The 19,257-nt window shown below is 35.2% G+C and overlaps 1 protein-coding gene across 6 annotated transcripts in view; it reads left to right on the top strand.

The window, feature by feature from the left end:
- Window positions 1–19,257, top strand: part of GKAP1 (G kinase anchoring protein 1) — an 81,273-nt gene that overhangs the window by 55,182 nt on the left and 6,834 nt on the right. For 5 of the 6 annotated variants that reach the window (XM_073880665.1, XM_025851701.2, XM_073880666.1 and 2 more), the window contains 2 exons: window positions 5,779–5,928; window positions 15,696–15,797. In XM_073880665.1, coding sequence (XP_073736766.1) covers window positions 5,779–5,928; window positions 15,696–15,797 — 252 coding nt within the window. The remainder of the gene's footprint in view (window positions 1–5,778; window positions 5,929–15,695; window positions 15,798–19,257) is intronic. The other variant, XM_025851702.2, reaches the window with a different exon arrangement.

Raw genomic sequence — 19,257 nt, 5'->3', positions numbered from 1 at the left:
AGTGCTCCACGCAGAATGTGCCCTCTTTAATACCCATCACCAGGCTAACCCATCATCCCACCCCCCTCCCCTCTAGAACCCTCAGTTTGTTTTTCAGAGTCCATCGTCTCTCATGGTTCATCTCCCCCTCCGACTTACTCCCCTTCATTCTTCCCCTCCTGCTATAAAAAGATAGCAATCTTTTTCTTTTTCTTTTTTCTTAACATATGTTGCATTATTTGTTTCAAAAGTACAGATCTGTGATCCAACAGTCTTGCACAATTCACAACGCTCACCATAGCACATACCCTCCCCAATGTCTATCACCCCGCCACCCCATCCCTCCCAATTCCCACCACTCCAGCAACCCTCAGTTTGTTTCCTGAGATTAAGAATTCCTCATATCAGTGAGGTCACTCAGCATAACACCCTCCAGTTCCATCCACATCATTGCAAATGGCAAGATCTCATTCCTTTTGATGGCTGCATAATATTCCATTGTGTATATATACCACATCTTCTTTATCCATTCATCTGTCGATGGACATCTTGGCTCTTTCCACACTTTGGCTATTGTGGACATTGCTGCTATAAACTTTGGGGTGCACGTACCCCTTCGGATCCCTACATTTGTATCTTTTCAGCCACTATTTCTTAAAATATTCTCTATGTTCTTTTCTCTTGTCTCCTTCTGAGACCCACAGACTATGCATATTGGTCTGCTTGAGGGTATCCTACAGGTCCTTTAGGCTCTGTTTGCTTTTCTTCATTTATTTTTCTATTTTCTGCCTACATAATTCCATTGTCTTGTCTTTAAGTTCTCTGATTCTTTCTCTGCTTGTTCAACTCTGCCTTTAATCTGTCATTTTAGCTGTTGTACTTTTCAGCTCCAGGACTTTTTGTTGTTGTTATCTTTTTAGGTTTTCTGTCTCTTGATATTTCCATTTTGTTCACACATTGTTTTCTTGATTTTCTCCACAACTTCCTTTAGTTCTTTGAGCATCTTTATGACAGTTGTTTTAAAGTCTTTGTCTCACATAACTGCTGTAAGTCTTTTTCAGGGACAGTTTATATTGATTTATTTTTTGCCTCTCAATGGCCCATACTTCCTGTTTCTTTGAATACATTGTGATTTTTTGTCAAATGCTAGATATTTGAATCTAATAATGTAACTCTGGGGATCAAAGTCTTCTCCTTCCTTGGGGAGTGGTATCTTTTATTATTTTTGGTTTTTTTTATTGTTGTTGGCTGTCTCTGTTCCAAGTATGAACATGAGGTGTAAACTTAATTTCTTAGGTCTTTTCTGAGCCTTTTTCCTTGGGCATGCACAGTCACTGTCTGATTTTCCCCTTATAGGCATTTGTTTTTGAATGTCCGGTTTTTAATGTCTGGCTCCTGAAAGTGAAAAAGTAAAAAATGAAGGGAGTAAAAAAAAAAAGTAAAAAATGAAGGTGCTAGCCCTTTAAATCCAGTGGAAGTCACTTCAGCTGGAGGGAGAGGGGCTTACAACAATTTGAGGAGTACAACTACAATGGTTGCCTGCCTCTTTGTCTCTTTGTTTGCACTTCTGTGACCAGAGGGCAATGAGTAACCAGAGCAGATTCCCATTATTTGGAGGACAGGGTCCTTTTTGCCCACCCTAATTCCCATAAACTGTGCAAGCTGCTCCACAAACATTCACATAGCTGCCTGCCACGTGGCTGAGGTTGGGGGATGAGTAGTTGCTACTGTGCTAAAAGCTAAAATTAAACGAAATTAACCTCAGTTTACTATCCACATCTTGCCCTGAAAGTTGCAAGCCTTCTTCAGCAGAGTCCAGAGTTATAAAACAGTTATATCAGATAGATTTTGCCAGTGCAGTTGTCTAGAGGAGGAGACAGATTCCTGGTGCTTCTTTCTCTATCTTCTCGGGATCCTCTGTTTGATTCATTTTTGAGTTAATTTTTGTGTATGGTGTGAAAAAAGGGGCCAAATTCACTTTTTGGCATGTGTGTATCCCGTTGTCCCAGCACCACTTGTTTAAAGCACTCTTATTTCCTTAATGAAGTACCTTATTCCTTTGTAAAACGTAAACTGACCAGGGGAGCCTGGGTGGCTCAGTTGGTTAAGCGTTTGCCTTTGGCTCAGGTCAGGTCCCAGGGTCCTGGGATCAAACCCCATGTTGGGTTCCCCACTCAGTGGGGAACCTGTTTCTCCCTCTCCCTCTGCCCCTCCTCCCCACCCATGCTCTCTCTTTCTCAAATAAATAAATACAATCTTTGAAAAAAAAAAACTGACCATAAATGTGAAGGCTTATGTCTAAACTCTCAATTATGTCCCAGTGATCTCTAAGGCTATACTTATACAAACACCATACTGTCTCTCTCATTATATGCTTGGCACATAATAGGTGTTCAGTATTTGAGTTGTATCGAAATTGAATTGGCTCAACTTTTTAAAGAATATGTGTTCTTACATGTGCCCCTTTTTTGTCTTTTTTGGGGGGGTTTGGTAGGGGGAGTTGTGGGTGATTTATTTTTGCTTCTTTTCTTCCTAGTTTCTTATCAAACTGTCTTTTGAACAATTCTGTTCTTACTCTATAAAGAAATTTTCTGCCTCACTGAAAAATACTCAAGGGCAGAGTACTTTTGGGATAGGCATGCTGGTAATGGTAGTAGCCATAGAAAAACAGAGGACACTGGCTGGAACTGCACTCTTTAGAGAAGTGAAATCTAGAGGCCAGTTAGTTGCCATCATGTTACTCCTTCCATAGAATCTTAGCACTGTTTTATGCATTGTTGTATTTATTATTTAAAGTGAAATCTTACCAAAATATATTGGACATATTTTTTGAAGCAGTAGACTTAGAGTTATATGTGTAGCCCTTAGCAATAGAATAACTCATGGGCAAGTTACTTTAGTGAGGCCTTGATTACTTTGTGGCAAAATAATTCTTGCTCCATCAGCCTCTTATGATGTTGAGAGTCAAAGTGATGCTTTACGTGAGTGCTTTGCAAAATACAATGTGCTGCACAAATATTTATAGTGTCGTTTGTTTATTAAGCAGTGATACACATTTTTGTTTCTTTCAAACGCTAAGATAATATATAGGGAAAGGAATTTGAACTTTTGGGTCATTTGCTTACAAATACAATTAAAATGGATAAAGTTTGAGCGTTATAGCTCAAGAATGTTGGACATATATGAAACTAATGAGAGTGAGAGGAATATTTTCTTCAGTCTCTCTCTTTTTTTAAAAAAAATTTATTTGAGAGAGAGAATGGGAGGAGTGGGAGAGGGAGAGAAAGAGAATCTCAAGCAGACTCTGTACTGAGCACAGAGCCCGACACAGGGTTCATTCTCACAACCCTGAGATCATGACCTGAGCTGAAACCAAGACTCAGACACTTAACTGACTGCACCACCCAGGTGCCCTTTCAGTCTCTGTCTTTATTACAAGAAGTTGGAGAAGAAATGCTGCTTTAATTGGAGAACATGTAAAATTTCTAATTTAATGTAATTGAATAGATTGTGATAAAATCTTGTCTCTTTATCATGGATATGTAGAATTTATGTAAAAAATATTTTTTCAAGGGCGCCTGGGTGGCTCAGTCGTTAAGCGTCTGTCTGCTTTCGGCCCAGGTCATGGTCCCAGAGTCCTGGGATCGAGCCCCGCATCGGGCTCCCTGCTCAGCGGGAAGCCTGCTTCTCCCTCCCCCACCCCCCCGCTTGTGTTCCTGCTGTCGCTCTCTCTCTCTCTCTGTCAAATAAATAAAATCTTTAAAATATATATATTTTTTTTCAATGTAATGTACAAGATGGAGTAATACAGAGCTACAATAATCAAGGAAGTGTGTTATGGCATAAGGGTAGACATATAGCTTGACAGAACAGAATTGAATCCAGAAAGAAACTCTTAAATTTATGGTCAATTGATTTTTGTACAAGAATGCCAAGACAATTTGGTGGGGAAGGAATAATTCTCAGCAAATAATGCTGGATATCCACATGCAGAAGAATGAGTTTGGACCCATGGTTCACCCCATACACAAAAAAATTACTCAAAATGGATTATAGACCTAAATCTAGGAGCTAAAATGGTAAAGCTCTTAGAAGAAATTATAGGAGTAAATTTTCACAACTTTGAGTTAGGTAGCGGTTCCTTGCATAAATTGGACATTGTCAAAATTCAGAAATTTTGTAATACAAAGGACACTATCAAGAATGTGAAACGACAGAGTGCCTGGGTGACTCAGTTGGTTAAGCATCTGCCTTTGGCTGAGGTCGTGATCCCAAAGTCCTGGGATCAAGCCCCACATCAGGCTTCCTGCTCAACAGGGAGTCTGTTTGTCCCTTCCCCTGTCCCTCCCCCACTCATGCTCACACGTGCTTTCTCTCTCAAATAAATAGATAAAATCTTTTTAAAAAAAATGAAAGGACAACCCACAGAATGGGAGAAAATGTTTCTAAATCATATATTTGATAAGAGACTTATATCTAGAATATATAAAGAACTCTTACAACTCGGGCACCTGGGTGGCTCAGTTGGTTAAGCGACTGCCTTCGGCTCAGGTCATGATCCTGGAGTCCTGGGATCGAGTCCTGCATTGGGCTCCCTGCTCAGCAAGGAGTCTGCTACTCCCTCTGACCCTCTTCCCTCTTGTGCTCTCTCTCTTTCATTCTCCCTCTCTCTCTCAAATAAATAAATAAAATCTTTAGAAAAAAAAAAACTCTTAAAACTCAAAAGTAAAAAACAATCCAGTTAAAAAGTGGGCCAAGGATCTCAGTAGACATTTCTCCAAAAAGATAAAAAAATATCCAATAAGCACATGAAAAGATGCTTAGCACCATTAACCATCAGGGAAATGCAGCTGAAAGCTATAGTGAGATACCACTTCACACTCACTTAGGTGGCTATGATGAATAAAGACAGATAATGGCAAGTGTTGGTGAGAATGTAAAGAAATTAGAACCCTCATATGCTACTGATGGGATTGTAAAATGGTGCAGCCACTTTGGAAAACTATCTTGCAATTCCTCAAAAAATTAAACATAGAGTTACCATATGTTCCAGCAGTTCTACTTATAGATATATACCCAAGATAATTGAAAACATAGCCACACAAAAACTTGTTCTTGAATGTTTATGGTAGCATTATTCATAATAGCACAAAAGTAGAAACCACCCAAATGTCCATCAACCAATGAACTGAGAAATAAAATACCATGTATCCATCAGTGAGATATTATTTGGTAGTCGGAAATGAACTGATACATGCTATAATATAGGTGAACTTTGAAAGCATTGTGCTAAGTGAAAGAAGCCAGTCACAAAAGACCACATATTATATGACTTCATTTATATCAGATATCCAGAAAAGGCAGATCTATACAGACAGAATGTAGATTAGTGTTGTGCAGGGGAAACTGAGAGGGGAGGTATTAGGAAGAAATGGAGAATGGTAAAAATGCAGGGTTTGTTTTGGGGGTGATGAAACTTATTAAATTGATTGTAGTATGGTTGCACAACTCTGGATATATTAAAAACCATGGAAATGTGCATATTAAATGGGTGATTTATATGGTATATGGATAATTTTTTTTTTAAATCAAGCAGTATCCAACTCAAAAAAAATGAAGAAAAGGACTTCTAAGAATGTGTCTCTGTTTATCTTCTGGAGATACAGAAGAATCACATGGTTGATTGTCTCTTAGTTACCATTTTTCTTTCATTCTCCAGCCTTCTGGTGGCTGACTAGGTTTATTAAATGCATACACTTTTGTGTTGAATGATAGTAAATCGTAATTCATTTTTGACAGGAATTGAGTTCTCAGACTTTATCACATGATGGAGGATTCTTCAATAGACTGGAAGATGATGTTCATAAAATTCTTATTAGAGAAAAAAGAAGAGAACAGCTTACAGAATATAATGGAACAGATAATTGCGCAGCTCATGAACACAACCAGGCATGTAAAATAGAAAATTCTCTTAAAATCACAGTGAAATTAAAATGCAATTTTCCTTTTTAAAAAAAACTTAAACAGTGGAATCCAATTATAATGATATGACACTACAGTTTTAGGATATCTTAGTCATTATCACACATAGATACTTATATTAACAAGTATGAGGTACTCCATTCATTGAATATTTATTGAGTGTGTGCTGTGTGCTAGGTACTGTTAGTCACCAGTATAGGGGAGTGGGAATACCGAGATGGGTGAGACTGTCCTTCACTTTGGTACTCAGAACAGTGGGGATAAGAGGAGGCAGACCTATCGAGTATCATTCAGCATGACAAAGGCTTGAGAGAGATGGACAATACAAATGAGGTTTTGAATAGAGAAGGTGCTAGCTCCCTCCTTGGGTGAATTGTGAAAGGTGTCTGAAGAATTGACATTTGGGATGGATGTTGAATGATGAATAAACCGTAAGCAGAGAAATGGAGGGGCCCTATGGGAAGTGCAAGAGCAGAGGCCCAGAGCTGCACAAGTCTTAGACTGAATATTCAGGAAATAGGTTTTGCATTGAGATGCACAGAGTGTGTGAGGCTGAGGTAACAGGGCTAGGGAAATAGCTTGGGTTTAGATTATGAAGGTCTTTTTAAGAGGAACTAAGAAGTTGGAATTTTAACCTGTAGACCAGGGGTTGCAAACTATTGCCCACAAGCTAAGAATGGTATTCACATTTTAAATATATTACTCAAAAAATAAAAAAGAAAGAAAAGATCTCATCATATAGAGACCTGTAAGTCTGCATTTATTTTTCTCACCACAACTGCTAGTCTTGTTTTATTGACTCCTTTCTTTTTTTTTTTTTTTTTTGGTCTAACTTACTCTTAAACTTTCACCCATTCTTTACCTTATATTGACCTCTAACCCATCAATAATTGTTCTCAGCCTGAAACTTGTAGTAAGTAATTTCAGTAGTGTTCCCACAAATGCTTTCCCTTTACCTCCTTGATTTTTTCTTCTTCCCTTGTAGGTGCACAGCACTGGCTTTCACAGTATTGCCTACTTTCTCTATTCTGATTTAATTCCTGGCTTGCCAGGTGTTGCTGGAAAATATATACGTATTTTAAGACAATGCTAATGTTCTGTTCTGAAAATCAGTGCAATGTAACTTTTGCCAGATCCTCATTTCTACATAACAGTCCTTTGGTTCATCTCTCTCTCTCCTTTTTTTTTTTAATTAAACTAAAATAAACATACAGTGTTACATTAGTTTCAGGTGTACAATATAACGATTCAGCAATTCAGTACAGTTTGACTTTGACAGATTCCTATAGTGGCTGTTCCAAAATCTAAAAGCCCGTTTCCCATCCTTTTATTCTTCTGTGGATATTACCTCTTTGTTTCATTAAGATTGATAAATTCAGTCACTCAACAAATTAAACACCTACTATGTTGTGTTATAGGACACCAAAGAAGTCAGACCATTTTTATTCTAATGCAGCTGTATGATGTGTTTATAAATAACACTAACATAATTCCACATGGAAATCTATTTTCAACTTAGTGGCAGGAAATCCTTGCCTGTACAAGAAGTACTTGTGAGCTTCTTCCTTTCTAAATTGAATTAAATTTAATGTTTTCAAGTCTTGCCTTAACTGTCAAATTTTATGTATAGTCCGTGCAACCGTGTTAACATTTATGGTTAATATATGTGCTTCCTCTTTTTTCATTGACTATGATTCACCCTTTGTGGTCCATATCTTCTTTTTTTTAAGCCATCTGAGATGATTTTTGGATAGAAAGAATTATATTCGTGTATTTCAGTAAGTAGGTGTCTTAAACCCTACGTAGAACAAATTTTTGCATATAAAAGTTCAGTTAAATGATTAAGTAATGTTAATGATCTAGTAAGACCAAAGCAATAGTGCAGTATAGAACAAGTGTCTTTGAAATCAGCCAAACCTAATAATACAAAATAGAGCTTATGTAGCTTATCAGCTCTGCTACATTGGGATGAAATTACCTGCCTCTCATGTACTGTTTTTAGGAGTTGCAATTAATTAGCAGTTAAGATTTAAAATTTTTATCAGAGTATGTTGTACATAGTACTCAATATATAATTATTTTTGTATAAGGTAGAAAATGGTGTGTCCCAAAAAGGATATATTGGTAAAGTGCCATGGTAATTCACAGGAATGGAGATCAGAGATGGCTTTCTAAGGAAAAAATGGCTTTTGAATTGGAATATAAAGAACAGTAGAATTTGAATATGCACAGGGGAGGGAGAAGAAACTAGAATGCCATAAGTATGGAGGCAGTGAAGTATAAACAAGCCTAATTAAAACAGAAGGACCTTTGAGGAGTATAGTTTAAGTTTGGTAAGTTAGGTTGGAAAAGATTGTGGAGGATTTAAAGGCCTGGTTTATGGTTTAGTCAGTAGACAGTAAAGAATTTTTGAAGGTTTTTGAGCAGAGGACCAAGTTTTATGTGATGATAATTTCACTGGAGTGCCTAGGAAAAACTGAATGAAGTTGAAGACTAGTGTTAGGAATTAGACAATGCTCAGTATTATTAAGGGTATAGAACAACAGTAGTATACTGCTAGTGGTATAGTGTAAATCGATATAACCATTTTGGAAAACTGTTTGGTATTAACTTTTTATTTATTTTTGTGGTAAAGATGCAACAGTATTTTTTTCAGCTTTAAAATGCACATTATAAAATAGAAATAAAATGCATGTCATGATTTGATATACATAAACGTTGTGAAATGTTTCCTCCCATCTAGTTAATTAACACATTTACCATCTCACATATTTATCTTTTTTTTTTTTTTAGAACATTTAAGTTCTAGCCTCTTAAAACATCAATTATGCAATGCAGTATTATCAACTGTAGTCACCATGGTATACATTAGATTCTCCAACCTTATTCATCTTATAGCTGAAAGTTTGGACCATTTTACCAGCCTCTCCCTTGTTCCCCTTTCCCCCGGACCCTAGCAACCAGTATTAACTTTTCAAGTTGAAGATGATAGGCAGACCACATGTTCTATAATTGTACCCTAGATTAAACCCTGGACACATGTTCAAGAAGAATGTTCAAAACTCAGTTGTTCATAATAACAAAATCTATAGGAGAAACAAATGAGCTACAGTTATACATAGCAACATGAATGAATATCAAAAACATAATGTTGATGAAAAAAGCAAGTCACCAAATAATAGTTTGATGCCATTTATATATATTTCAAAAAAAATAAATTTAATGTATTATTTAGTGATACATATATATGCAGTAAAAGACTAACAAAGGAAGAGAATGACAATACAAAATTCATAAAAGGGGATATCCTCAGGTGGGAAAGGAAATAGATATGATTGGGAAGGGGCACATGGGGAAATGCCAAAATTTTGGTAATGTTCAAATTCTTAATCTACCTATTGGGTTATTTTTACTTTATGTGTGTCATTACATATTTCTATTGCATATGCAAAATTTTTCATAATTAAAAAATTAGGATTTTCTCATAGTGTAGAGTGTAATGGGGAAAAGAAAAAGATCGAGACCATATAGATAAATACTTCTCTCTCTCTTTATCTCCTTCCTCTCTCCATTGTATTCCTTTCTCAAACAAAGAAAGCTCTTCTTTTTGCCATGGTTAAATCCTCTTTTACTGTACATTAATATACTCAGGAATTTTTAAAGGTGAAAAATAAATCAACCCTAATTAACCCATTCTTTACATGTGGTTTCATTTTTGAATACCACTTTTCTAGGAAGATGCCACATGCATAAGTATTTTAAAAATAATTGTAACAATGTTAAATAGTTTTGTAGCGCCTTTTGTAAACCATGCATTTTATTGTCAAATCAGTACAGTGTAATTCACTTGGTCATTCATTGCCCTATTGTTGAATATTTAGGTTGTTTGGAATTGGTCACTTGATATTCATTGAACATCTTCCTATGTTTAATTTTTTTATGAAATATGTTCTTGAAACAAATTCTTTTTTTTTTTTAAGATTTTATTTTTTTAAGTGATCTCTACCCAGCATAGGGCTTGAACCCATAGCCCTGAGATCAGGAGTTACATGCTCCACCGACTGAGCCAGCCAGGCACCCCTTCTTGAAATAAAATATTTTTAAAGATTTGTTTATTTATTTATTTGAGAAGGGGGAGAGAGAGAGAGTACACACAAGTGGGGGGGAGGGGCAGAGAAAGAGGGGAGAGAGAGTGTCAAGCAAATTCCTCGCTGAGTGCAGAGCCTGACATGGGGCTCAGTCCCATGACCCAAGATCATGACCTGAGCCAAAATCAAGTGTTGGACACTTAACTGACTGAGCCACCCAGGTGCTCCTTGAAAAAATTCTTAAAAGATAGTAATTGAATCAAAGGATGTAAACATCTTAGTGTCAACATTGTCTTCTAGAAGCAGGATATGAGCTTACTAAATTGTCCACAACTTCACCAGCATTGGGTAGATCATCCACTGCTGATCTTATGGACTTCAGAGCTCTGTTTTATTAATTGCCTTTGTATATCTTGCTCTTTTGCTCTGTTGATACCTATTCTAACTATGCCCAAACTCTTGGGCATAGTTCAAAGCAAGCATTGGGCTTGTACATCATTCCTGTTTTTGGTTCTGTCATTTTATCCAGATATCCAGACTCCAAACTTCTTTTTTCACTTTTCTGTTTTTCAAGGTCTGGGAGTTTTTCATTGATGAAGTATTTTTCAAATCTATCTTCTCTTCCATTTTCATGAGCACTTTTCTAATTTAGGTCCTCATTATTTCTTACTGGTATTATTTCAGTAATTTTTAACAACTCTTTTTGCCTCCTGCCTTCTAATGCTAGGAGTAATTTCCCTTATACACTGCTACCAAATGACTTTTAAAAAGCATGACTTCAGTCATGCCACACCAAGTCCTTAAACCTCAATGTCCATTGAATCAAGTACAATATCCTTGACCTGATACATAAGGTCCTCAGGCTCTGCTTTTCAAACTGAGAGTTCTACCTCATTTAACCAGTCCAGAAATCAATTTAGTAGGTTTATGGATAGGCAGTAGAAAAATACAGTAGATAATAGAAAAAAAAAAGAAAAATGTCCAGTATATGACATCTATTCATATTTTATAAAATTTGTTTCTATGTGTATATGTACATATACACAACATACACACATAAGTACATATACATACACTGACGTGTGTATTCTGGGTCATGATCTAAAACATTCCTTAATGTGGATCACTGTCAAATAAGTATAAAAGCGTTGTTCTTTTGTGTAGTTTCAACCTAATTAACTTCAGCCATATTCTTTCCCAGATTTTCTCCTGGCTAGAGTAAAGCACACCTATCACAGAATGCTTGATCTTCCCTGGCTTTGCTCAAGGTTCATGTTACTTGTCATCTTCTCCCTGAAGCTTTCTCTCACTGCCCCAGCTGAAACACCAAACACAGAAGATCTGGATGTGATCTTTCCTTCTTTTTTTAACTCCACAGCATTTTGTTTTTCTCATGGCACATTTCATGCACGTTTTTATTATCATTCTTAACAGATTACAAATCCTTTGTGGTCATGGACTTTATCTTGTACATCCTTGTATCCTCATTTTAGTGTATAATAATTTCTACTTAGAAGATATGTTTTCAATTTATTAATTGAAATATAGGGCTTTATAAAAATGAATGCACATTAAAACTATGGTTTTCTGTTTTTAAAAAGTGATCTTTGTTGTCTTTTTTAAAAGATTTATTTATTTTAGAGAGGGAGTATGTGAGTGGTGGGGAGGGACAGAGGGAGAGGGAAAGAGAAAATCTCCAGCAGACTCCCCACTGCGTGCAGAGCCTGTCCCGGGGCTCGATCCCAGGACCCTGAGATCATGACCTGAGCCGAAACCAAAAGTCGGATGCTTAACCAACTGAGCCACCCAGGCGCCCCTAAAAAGTCATTCTTTTTTTTTTTTTTAAAGACTTTATTTGTTAGAGCACAAGCAGGGGGAGTGGCAGGCACAGGAAGAAGCAGGTTCCCCACTGAGCAGGGAGCCCGATGTGGGACTTGATCCCAGGACTCTGGGATCATGACCTGAACTGAAGGCAGACACTTAACCTACTGAGCCACCCAGGCATCCCAAAAAGTCATCTTTGTTAAAGAAATTTGAAAACTACTGATAAGTGGAGAAATGATAATGGCAAAAATTAATATTTGAGGGCTTTACTATATATTTGCCAGATACTATATTAAGTACTTAAAATGGTTATTTCATTTAATTTGCACAGTTAATTATGAAGTTGGTAGATATTATCCCCAGTTTGTAGATGTAGTGGGAAAAAATGACCTTAATTTTATTCACCTGGAGAAAACTATTGATAGTTTGTTTTGGTCCTACTTTTCTTTGGATATATACTTTTTTTCCCTTCTTATAATATAGAAACTGTTAAATGGACCACTTTTTAGTTAAAGATGTGAGCATTTTGGGTTATTAAGTAATAATTCTTATACATTAAATAGTTGAGTTTTTTAATAATTAAATTGCTTTCAGTTACCCCACACTGAGAAAAAAATATTTTAAATGTACCAGTTTGATATAACATTTCCTTGTTTAATACTGAGATTGTATACTTTCTCATGTTTATTGGTTATAGGCCTGTCATATGGTTATGACAATTTTTTCCAGTTAAAATAAGATAAAAACAGAGAGGGAGGAAAACCATAAGGGTCTCATTATCTTTTGATTTTATTTTAGTATTTTTGGAGATTTTTTCATCAAGTTAAATGTATCAGTCTTTTCCTTTTAGTTTCCTCCGTTTGATATTATGTTCAGAAGGGCTTTCCTACTCAAAGATGATAGATATCCTTATTCATCTAGATTTTATTTTAATACTTAAGTGTTTCCATTTTTTCAAAATTAGAATAGTATTTTATATTATTCAATGATTCTATACTCAGTATAAAACAATTTTGATAAAAGGAAATTTTTAAACAATAAGGTGAAATTTCCATAATCTCATAAAAATAAATCTCCTAAGAGTAAATTTTTAGTGTATGTCCTTCCAGAATTTTTTCTTTGCGTATAGTGAGATTGAGACCATGTGAATATATTTTATGGTTCTGTATCATTTTTAGTGATTTCAGAGTTTTCAGTTTTATAAATTTGCCATATATTTAGCCTGTATCCTATTGTTGGGCATTTAAATTGATATCTAGTTTTTTGTAATAGATCTGCAGTGAACACTCATAGATATCCTCCCACCTCACTTCTCTATTTAAGGTAAATTCCTAGAAGTGAAATTCTTGGGCCTAATATTATATCTGTTTCTAATCTGGGTCTACTCCCCCTTATTCCTTAAACTAGAATCTTGAAGTGCTCATCATCCTCACCTGCCACATTCAACTGCTAATAAAATACTGTAGATTCTGTTCCCAATATAATTTCTCATATGGTACACTTCTCTCTATCTAAACTACTTCTAATCTCAGGCATGATCTTCACTGACGTGGGCTTGCAGTAGCAATTAAAGCATTTTTCCACCTCTTTTATCAACTCTAATGCATTTTCCACAGCAGCCAAAGTGATCCCTTAAAAACATAAATGTAACATGAGTAGAAAGCTGATAGTCCTGCTCAAATTCCTTCACTGCTTCCCAAGGCCCTCCAAGATCAGGCCTCTTGTCTTGTACTATCTACCCCCTCACTAAACTCCAACCATACTGGCCTCTTTTTCCTTCAGATTCTCTAGGCTCGCTCCTTCCTGCCTTGGGGCCTTTAAGCATACTGTCCTTTTTCCTTGGAAATCTCTTATCTCCTCTTTTTGCTTAGCCAGCTCCTTCCCATCACTCAAAGTTCATCTTAAGTGTCACTACCTCAGAGAGAGCTTCCTGGATCCACAAGGGAATAATCCACATTATTCCCTTCATAGCATTATGCTTCTTTTCTTCATAGCTTAAACCTCGCTTTCTAATTGCAGCATTTATGTTTGTATCTGCCTCCTCTCCCAGACAAGTCCCATGAGAGCAAGAGTTGTTTCAGCTCTCTTCACCATAGTCCATGCAGCACCTAGTAGTTAGGTGCTCAGAATCTTTAGAATAAGTTCATGTTGCCACATCACTCATTAGATAAATAGAACCAATTTATACTCTTATTTGACTTTGGGATGATTTTTTTTACATTTAAATTTGTCGGGGTATGTGGTGCAAGATGGCAGGGATTTATTTAACTTGATTTTTTTCCCCAGTTAGCCACTTATCCTGTAACCTACATTTATTCTGTAATTCAGCCTTTTCTCACTTCTTTAAAATACCATAATTATATTACTGTAAATTCTTATATCTTAAATATCTTTCTGGACTTTCTTTTCTGGTACACTGTTCTGTCAACCCAGGTGCCCTGACCACACTATTGTAGTTATTTTTGCTGTGTGGTGTAGTTATTTGGTAGGCAAATTCTTCATTGCGTTAACTTTTTATTTCTATCCTGTGTTCTCCCAGATGAAGTTTTGACTGGAATTTCAATTGAAATTTTTTTTATTAAATAACTTTTTTAAATAATTTTTTTATTGTTATGTTAATCACCATACATTACATCATTAGTTTTTGATGTAGTGTTCCATGATTCATTGTTTGTGCATAACACCCAGTGCTCCACGCAGAATGTGCCCTCTTTAATACCCATCACCAGGCTAACCCATCCCCCCACCCCCCTCCCCTCTAGAACCCTGTTTGTTTTTCAGGATCCATCAGTCTCTAATGGTTCGTCTTCAATTAAAATTTTATTGAATTTACAAAGTAATATTTAGTTTTCCCATCTACAAACATACTTTGTTCCATGTCCTTTTCAATATTTTATAGTTTTCTTTATAGATCCTAAACATTTCTGAATTTTATTCTTAGGGATTTTTTTATAGCTACTGGGGGAAATGGTTTTTCTAGTTATATTTTCTTTTTTTTTAAAGATTTTATTTATTTGAGAGAGAGAGAATGAGAGAGAGAGAGCACAAGAGGGAAAGAGGGTCAGAGGGAGAAGCAGACTCCCTGCTGAGCCGGGAGCCCAATGTGGGACTTGATCCCGGGACTCCAGGATCATGACCTGAGCCGAAGGCAGTCGCTTAACCAACTGAGCCACCCAGGCGCCCTCTAGTTATATTTTCCACCTGCTAATTGCTGATATAGAGAAAAGTTCTTAATTTGGGGGTTTTGTTCTTTGTTATTTATTTATTTATTTTGTATAGTTATAAAATAATTATAAATTATAAAATAATTATAAAAATTTATTACTATTTATTATTTCTCATAAGTTTTAAATTCTTTTGGGTTTTAAAGATAGACTAATAACAACTTGTAACAGAGCACTTTTAATATGTTTATTCCAGTATAGAAATATTTCAAAGCTCTGATATTATTCTGTTATGTTTGTAGCTTGAGATTAATCATAAATATCTTATTTGCTTTCACTGTAATAATTACAATTATATATTTGAGTAGAAGTAGGAATGTAGTCAGCAGTTTAAGGTTGCTTTAGAAAATGAATTGAAATCAGGAAAATTGGGATTTTTTTTTCCTGTTAAACTTTTCACAAAGGAATATTGCAAACCAGAATTGGTAAGACTATCTCAGTTTCTTCTTTTCTTTTTTTTTTATTTTAAGATTTTATTTTTAAGCAATCGAAGTGAGGCTCAAGTTCAAAACCCTGAGATCCAGAGTCACATGCTCTACTTACTGAGCCAGGCACCCCAGAACTATCTTAGTTCTAAAATAGTGTTTTTCTCCCACAGGAAGTAGTTCTGAAAGATGGAAGAATTGAAAGACTAAAGTTGGAACTTGAAAGGAAAGATGCTGAAATCCAGAAGCTGAAAAATGTGATCACTCAATGGGAGGTTTGTAATTATTTACTGCTGTAAACTAATTCTATAAAATTGCACTTTTCTGTTTTTCTTTTATGTTAATATATATATGATTAATTAGAAATAATATTTCTGCTGTTTAGGTTTTTAAACTCTCATTTAATGATATAAAATCTGAATGACAATATGATTTTTAATCATGTGAAAATATATGTAACATTAAATTTGCCATTTTAACCATTTTTAAGTATATAATTTATTGGCATTAATTATCTTCAGTGTTGTGTAGTTATCAACACTATCTATTTCCAGAACTTTTTCATCATCCCAAATTCTGTACCCATAAATAACTTCCCATTTCCCTTTTCTTTGCAGCCCCCATAACCTCTAATCCCAATGAATTTGCTTAATCTAGATACTTCATATAAGTGGAATCATATTTGTCTTTGTGTGTCTAGCTTAATTCACTTAGAGTAATGTTTTCAAGTTTCATCCATATTTTTGCATGTATCAGAATTTCATTCTTCTTATGGCTGAATAATAGTCCATTGTGTGTGTGTGTATATATATATATATATATATACACACACACATATAGTTACACTACATTTTGTTTATTCTATTTATGGATACTTGCATTGTTTCCACCATTTCACTGTTGTGAACAATGCTGCCATGAACATAAGTGTACAAGTATCTGAGTCCCTGCTTTCAGTTCTTTTGGGTATATACCTAAAAGTGGAATTGCTGGATCATTTAACTTCTGGAGAAACTGCCAGATTGTTTTCCATAGCACCTGCACCATTTTACATTCCCATGATCTGTGTACAAAGGATCCAGTTTCTCCACATCCTCGCCAACACTTGTTATTTATACAATTTTTTTTAAACCAAGAGCTACATGTTACCCTTTTACTTGCTTCTTTAGGCTTTTCAGAAAATCTCTTATTCGTCTCAAGTGTCATTCTTTTTTGACTAATATTTATTCACTCAACAGTTATTTATTGAGTGCCTATAATGTGCCAGGTACTTTTCTGGGCCCTACATAATGTAATAGTGAGAAAAATGATAAATCAAGTTCCAGCCCTGATGGTTCTTATATTTTCCTTTCTCCTTTACACATGCCTTTAGGAATCATCCCAGCTAAAACTTTTTTTTGGACTGCATCCACCCATTTCCCTTAGCTTTTTCTTTGTGATTTATATTTTCCTTTTCTTTTGTTGAGCACAACAAAGATAAAGAAGTTGTGGCGTGTGTGTGTGATGGAATATTATTCAGCTATAAAAAGAATGAAATCTTGCCATTTGCAACAACATGGATGGATCTAGAGAATATAATGCTAAGTGAGATAAGCCAGTTAGAGAAAGACAAACACCATATGATCTCACTCATATGTGGAATTTAAGAAACAAAACAAAAGGGGGAAGAAAGAGAGAAACTAAGAAACAGACTCTTAACTATAGAGAACAAACTGGTGGTTACCAGAGGGGAAGTGGGTGGAGGGATGGGGAAAATAGGTGATGGGGATTAAAGAGTACACTTGTGATGAAAAAAATAGAATTAAATAAATAAACCCAAAGCTTCATAAATTATGTGCAGAAAAAAAGAACTGCAATTACAACCACTGGATTGGTGCTAAGTATATATATACTTCAATTCTTACTGAAAAACTCGACCTAAATATATTATAAGATGTATATAAAATATATATGTGTGTGTGTGTGTGTATGTGTGTATGTGTGTATACACACACACACACACATGCATGAGGCCTGGAGTGAAGACAGTGTAGTAAAACAATGAAGAGATATGGAGTGTGAGAGGAAGAGCACATTTTGAATAGGTTTGGGCAGAGAGGACTAATAGTCCATTTTGTATATGCTAAGTTTGAAATGGCTATGGATGTAGGCATAGATGTTCAGGATGCAGCTGAACTCACAATATATGTATCATTTAACTTAGTTAACTTAAGTTCTCTCTTTTTCATGAAATTAAAAATACTAATAAGGGTCCTGTATATTTCATTTATGCTCTTATAAATTGCATGGCATTAGTATGTTACACATTTTGTTTTTATAGATAAATTTGCTATTCAGGGTTGTATATACAAAACTATATATGCCATTTTTATGGGCAACATAAAGATTTTTCATTGATAATTTTGCTCATTTGCGATTTTTGCTTTATGAGCTGACTTTAGACCCGAAGGCTGCTGCAAGAGGTGTCTCTGTACCTTGGACAAAAGACTTGAGCTGGAGATAGAGTTTGGCAAGATATTAACATTGATTGAGGCCCTGGGAGAGAATTTTTTAGATACAGTTTCATATTCATAGTGGATATATATTCATAGTGAATATACTTGTAGTTAACTATGTATGTTTTTCCCCTTCATATTTTTATGTGTCCATCTGACTTACCTCCCTCATTTATTCCTAAGCTTCTCAAAAGTTCTTGCTTTATATTTACTGTGGTGTTTACTTCTCTTCAGTGTATTGTCTGCAATATCACTGAATATCATTACTGGTTTATTATCAGCAATTTACTGGTTAGAGTGTTTAGTAAAAGCCATCTCTATTTGCCTTGATTTAAAATACATTAAAAATGTTTTACAAGAAAGATTTTTGAATCAGTAGCTTCTGTACTTATGTGCCTACGTGTTAAGAGAAGAAATGACAGGTTTCTTATACTGATCTGCTTTCTTTCTCTGATCTTTTGTTTTTCCACAATGTATTAAATGTATTGTTTTCTACAATGTATTAATATATTAAATATTTATAAATAACTAAGTCTGCTTAAGATATGTTAAATAAGGTATTGTAGGGAGAAAATTCCTTGGAATAAAGATGTTAATGTGGGAACATATTTCCTCTTGTTCATAAGTGTATAATTGTGTCATCTATGTATTATGAGAAGCTAAATCATTTGGAAAAAGAAATTGAAAAAGAATTGAAAGATACTCCAGTGAATTACTAATTCATATCGGCTAAAAGTTACTTTAACAACATATAGTTAATGAAATAATGAGAGATTAATAAAGCCTTAAATGAGCAGACATAGTACTGTGCTGTATAGTCCTGTAACTACTGTGTGTATGTACCTAGGCACTCTCAGTAGTTAGTAGCCACATATTGGACAATGGCAGATGTAGAAAACATGCAGAAAGTTTTGGTATAGAACTGGACAGTTTTGGTCTAGAGCTAGCTGTGAATCATCTTTCTCTGTTTTCATCTAATTATTTTGAATTGTATAGGGTTTTAAGGAAAAAAAGAGAAAGAACTTCAAGAAAATTTGGTATTATCCTGAATTTTCTCCGATTTTATCTCTTTCTTCATTTTCCACCACCTATAATATTAATTTCTAGTATTGTACCACGGAATTAATGTAGGAGGAGATAGTACTGAATACATTTTCCTCCATCCTACTTCTTTCAAAAGTAATTTCTGTCTTTCAGCAAGCCTAGAATTCATAGCTCCATAAGTTCAGAGTAAATCATT

Source organism: Callorhinus ursinus, unplaced genomic scaffold, assembly GCF_003265705.2.
Source record: "Callorhinus ursinus isolate GAN/ISIS: 27379988/994484 unplaced genomic scaffold, GSC_fseal_2.0 scaffold39, whole genome shotgun sequence".
NCBI classification, from domain to species: Eukaryota; Metazoa; Chordata; class Mammalia; order Carnivora; family Otariidae; genus Callorhinus; species Callorhinus ursinus.
The sequence above is the reverse complement of the archived record's forward strand: the minus strand, read 5'-3'. Positions and strand labels throughout refer to the sequence as shown.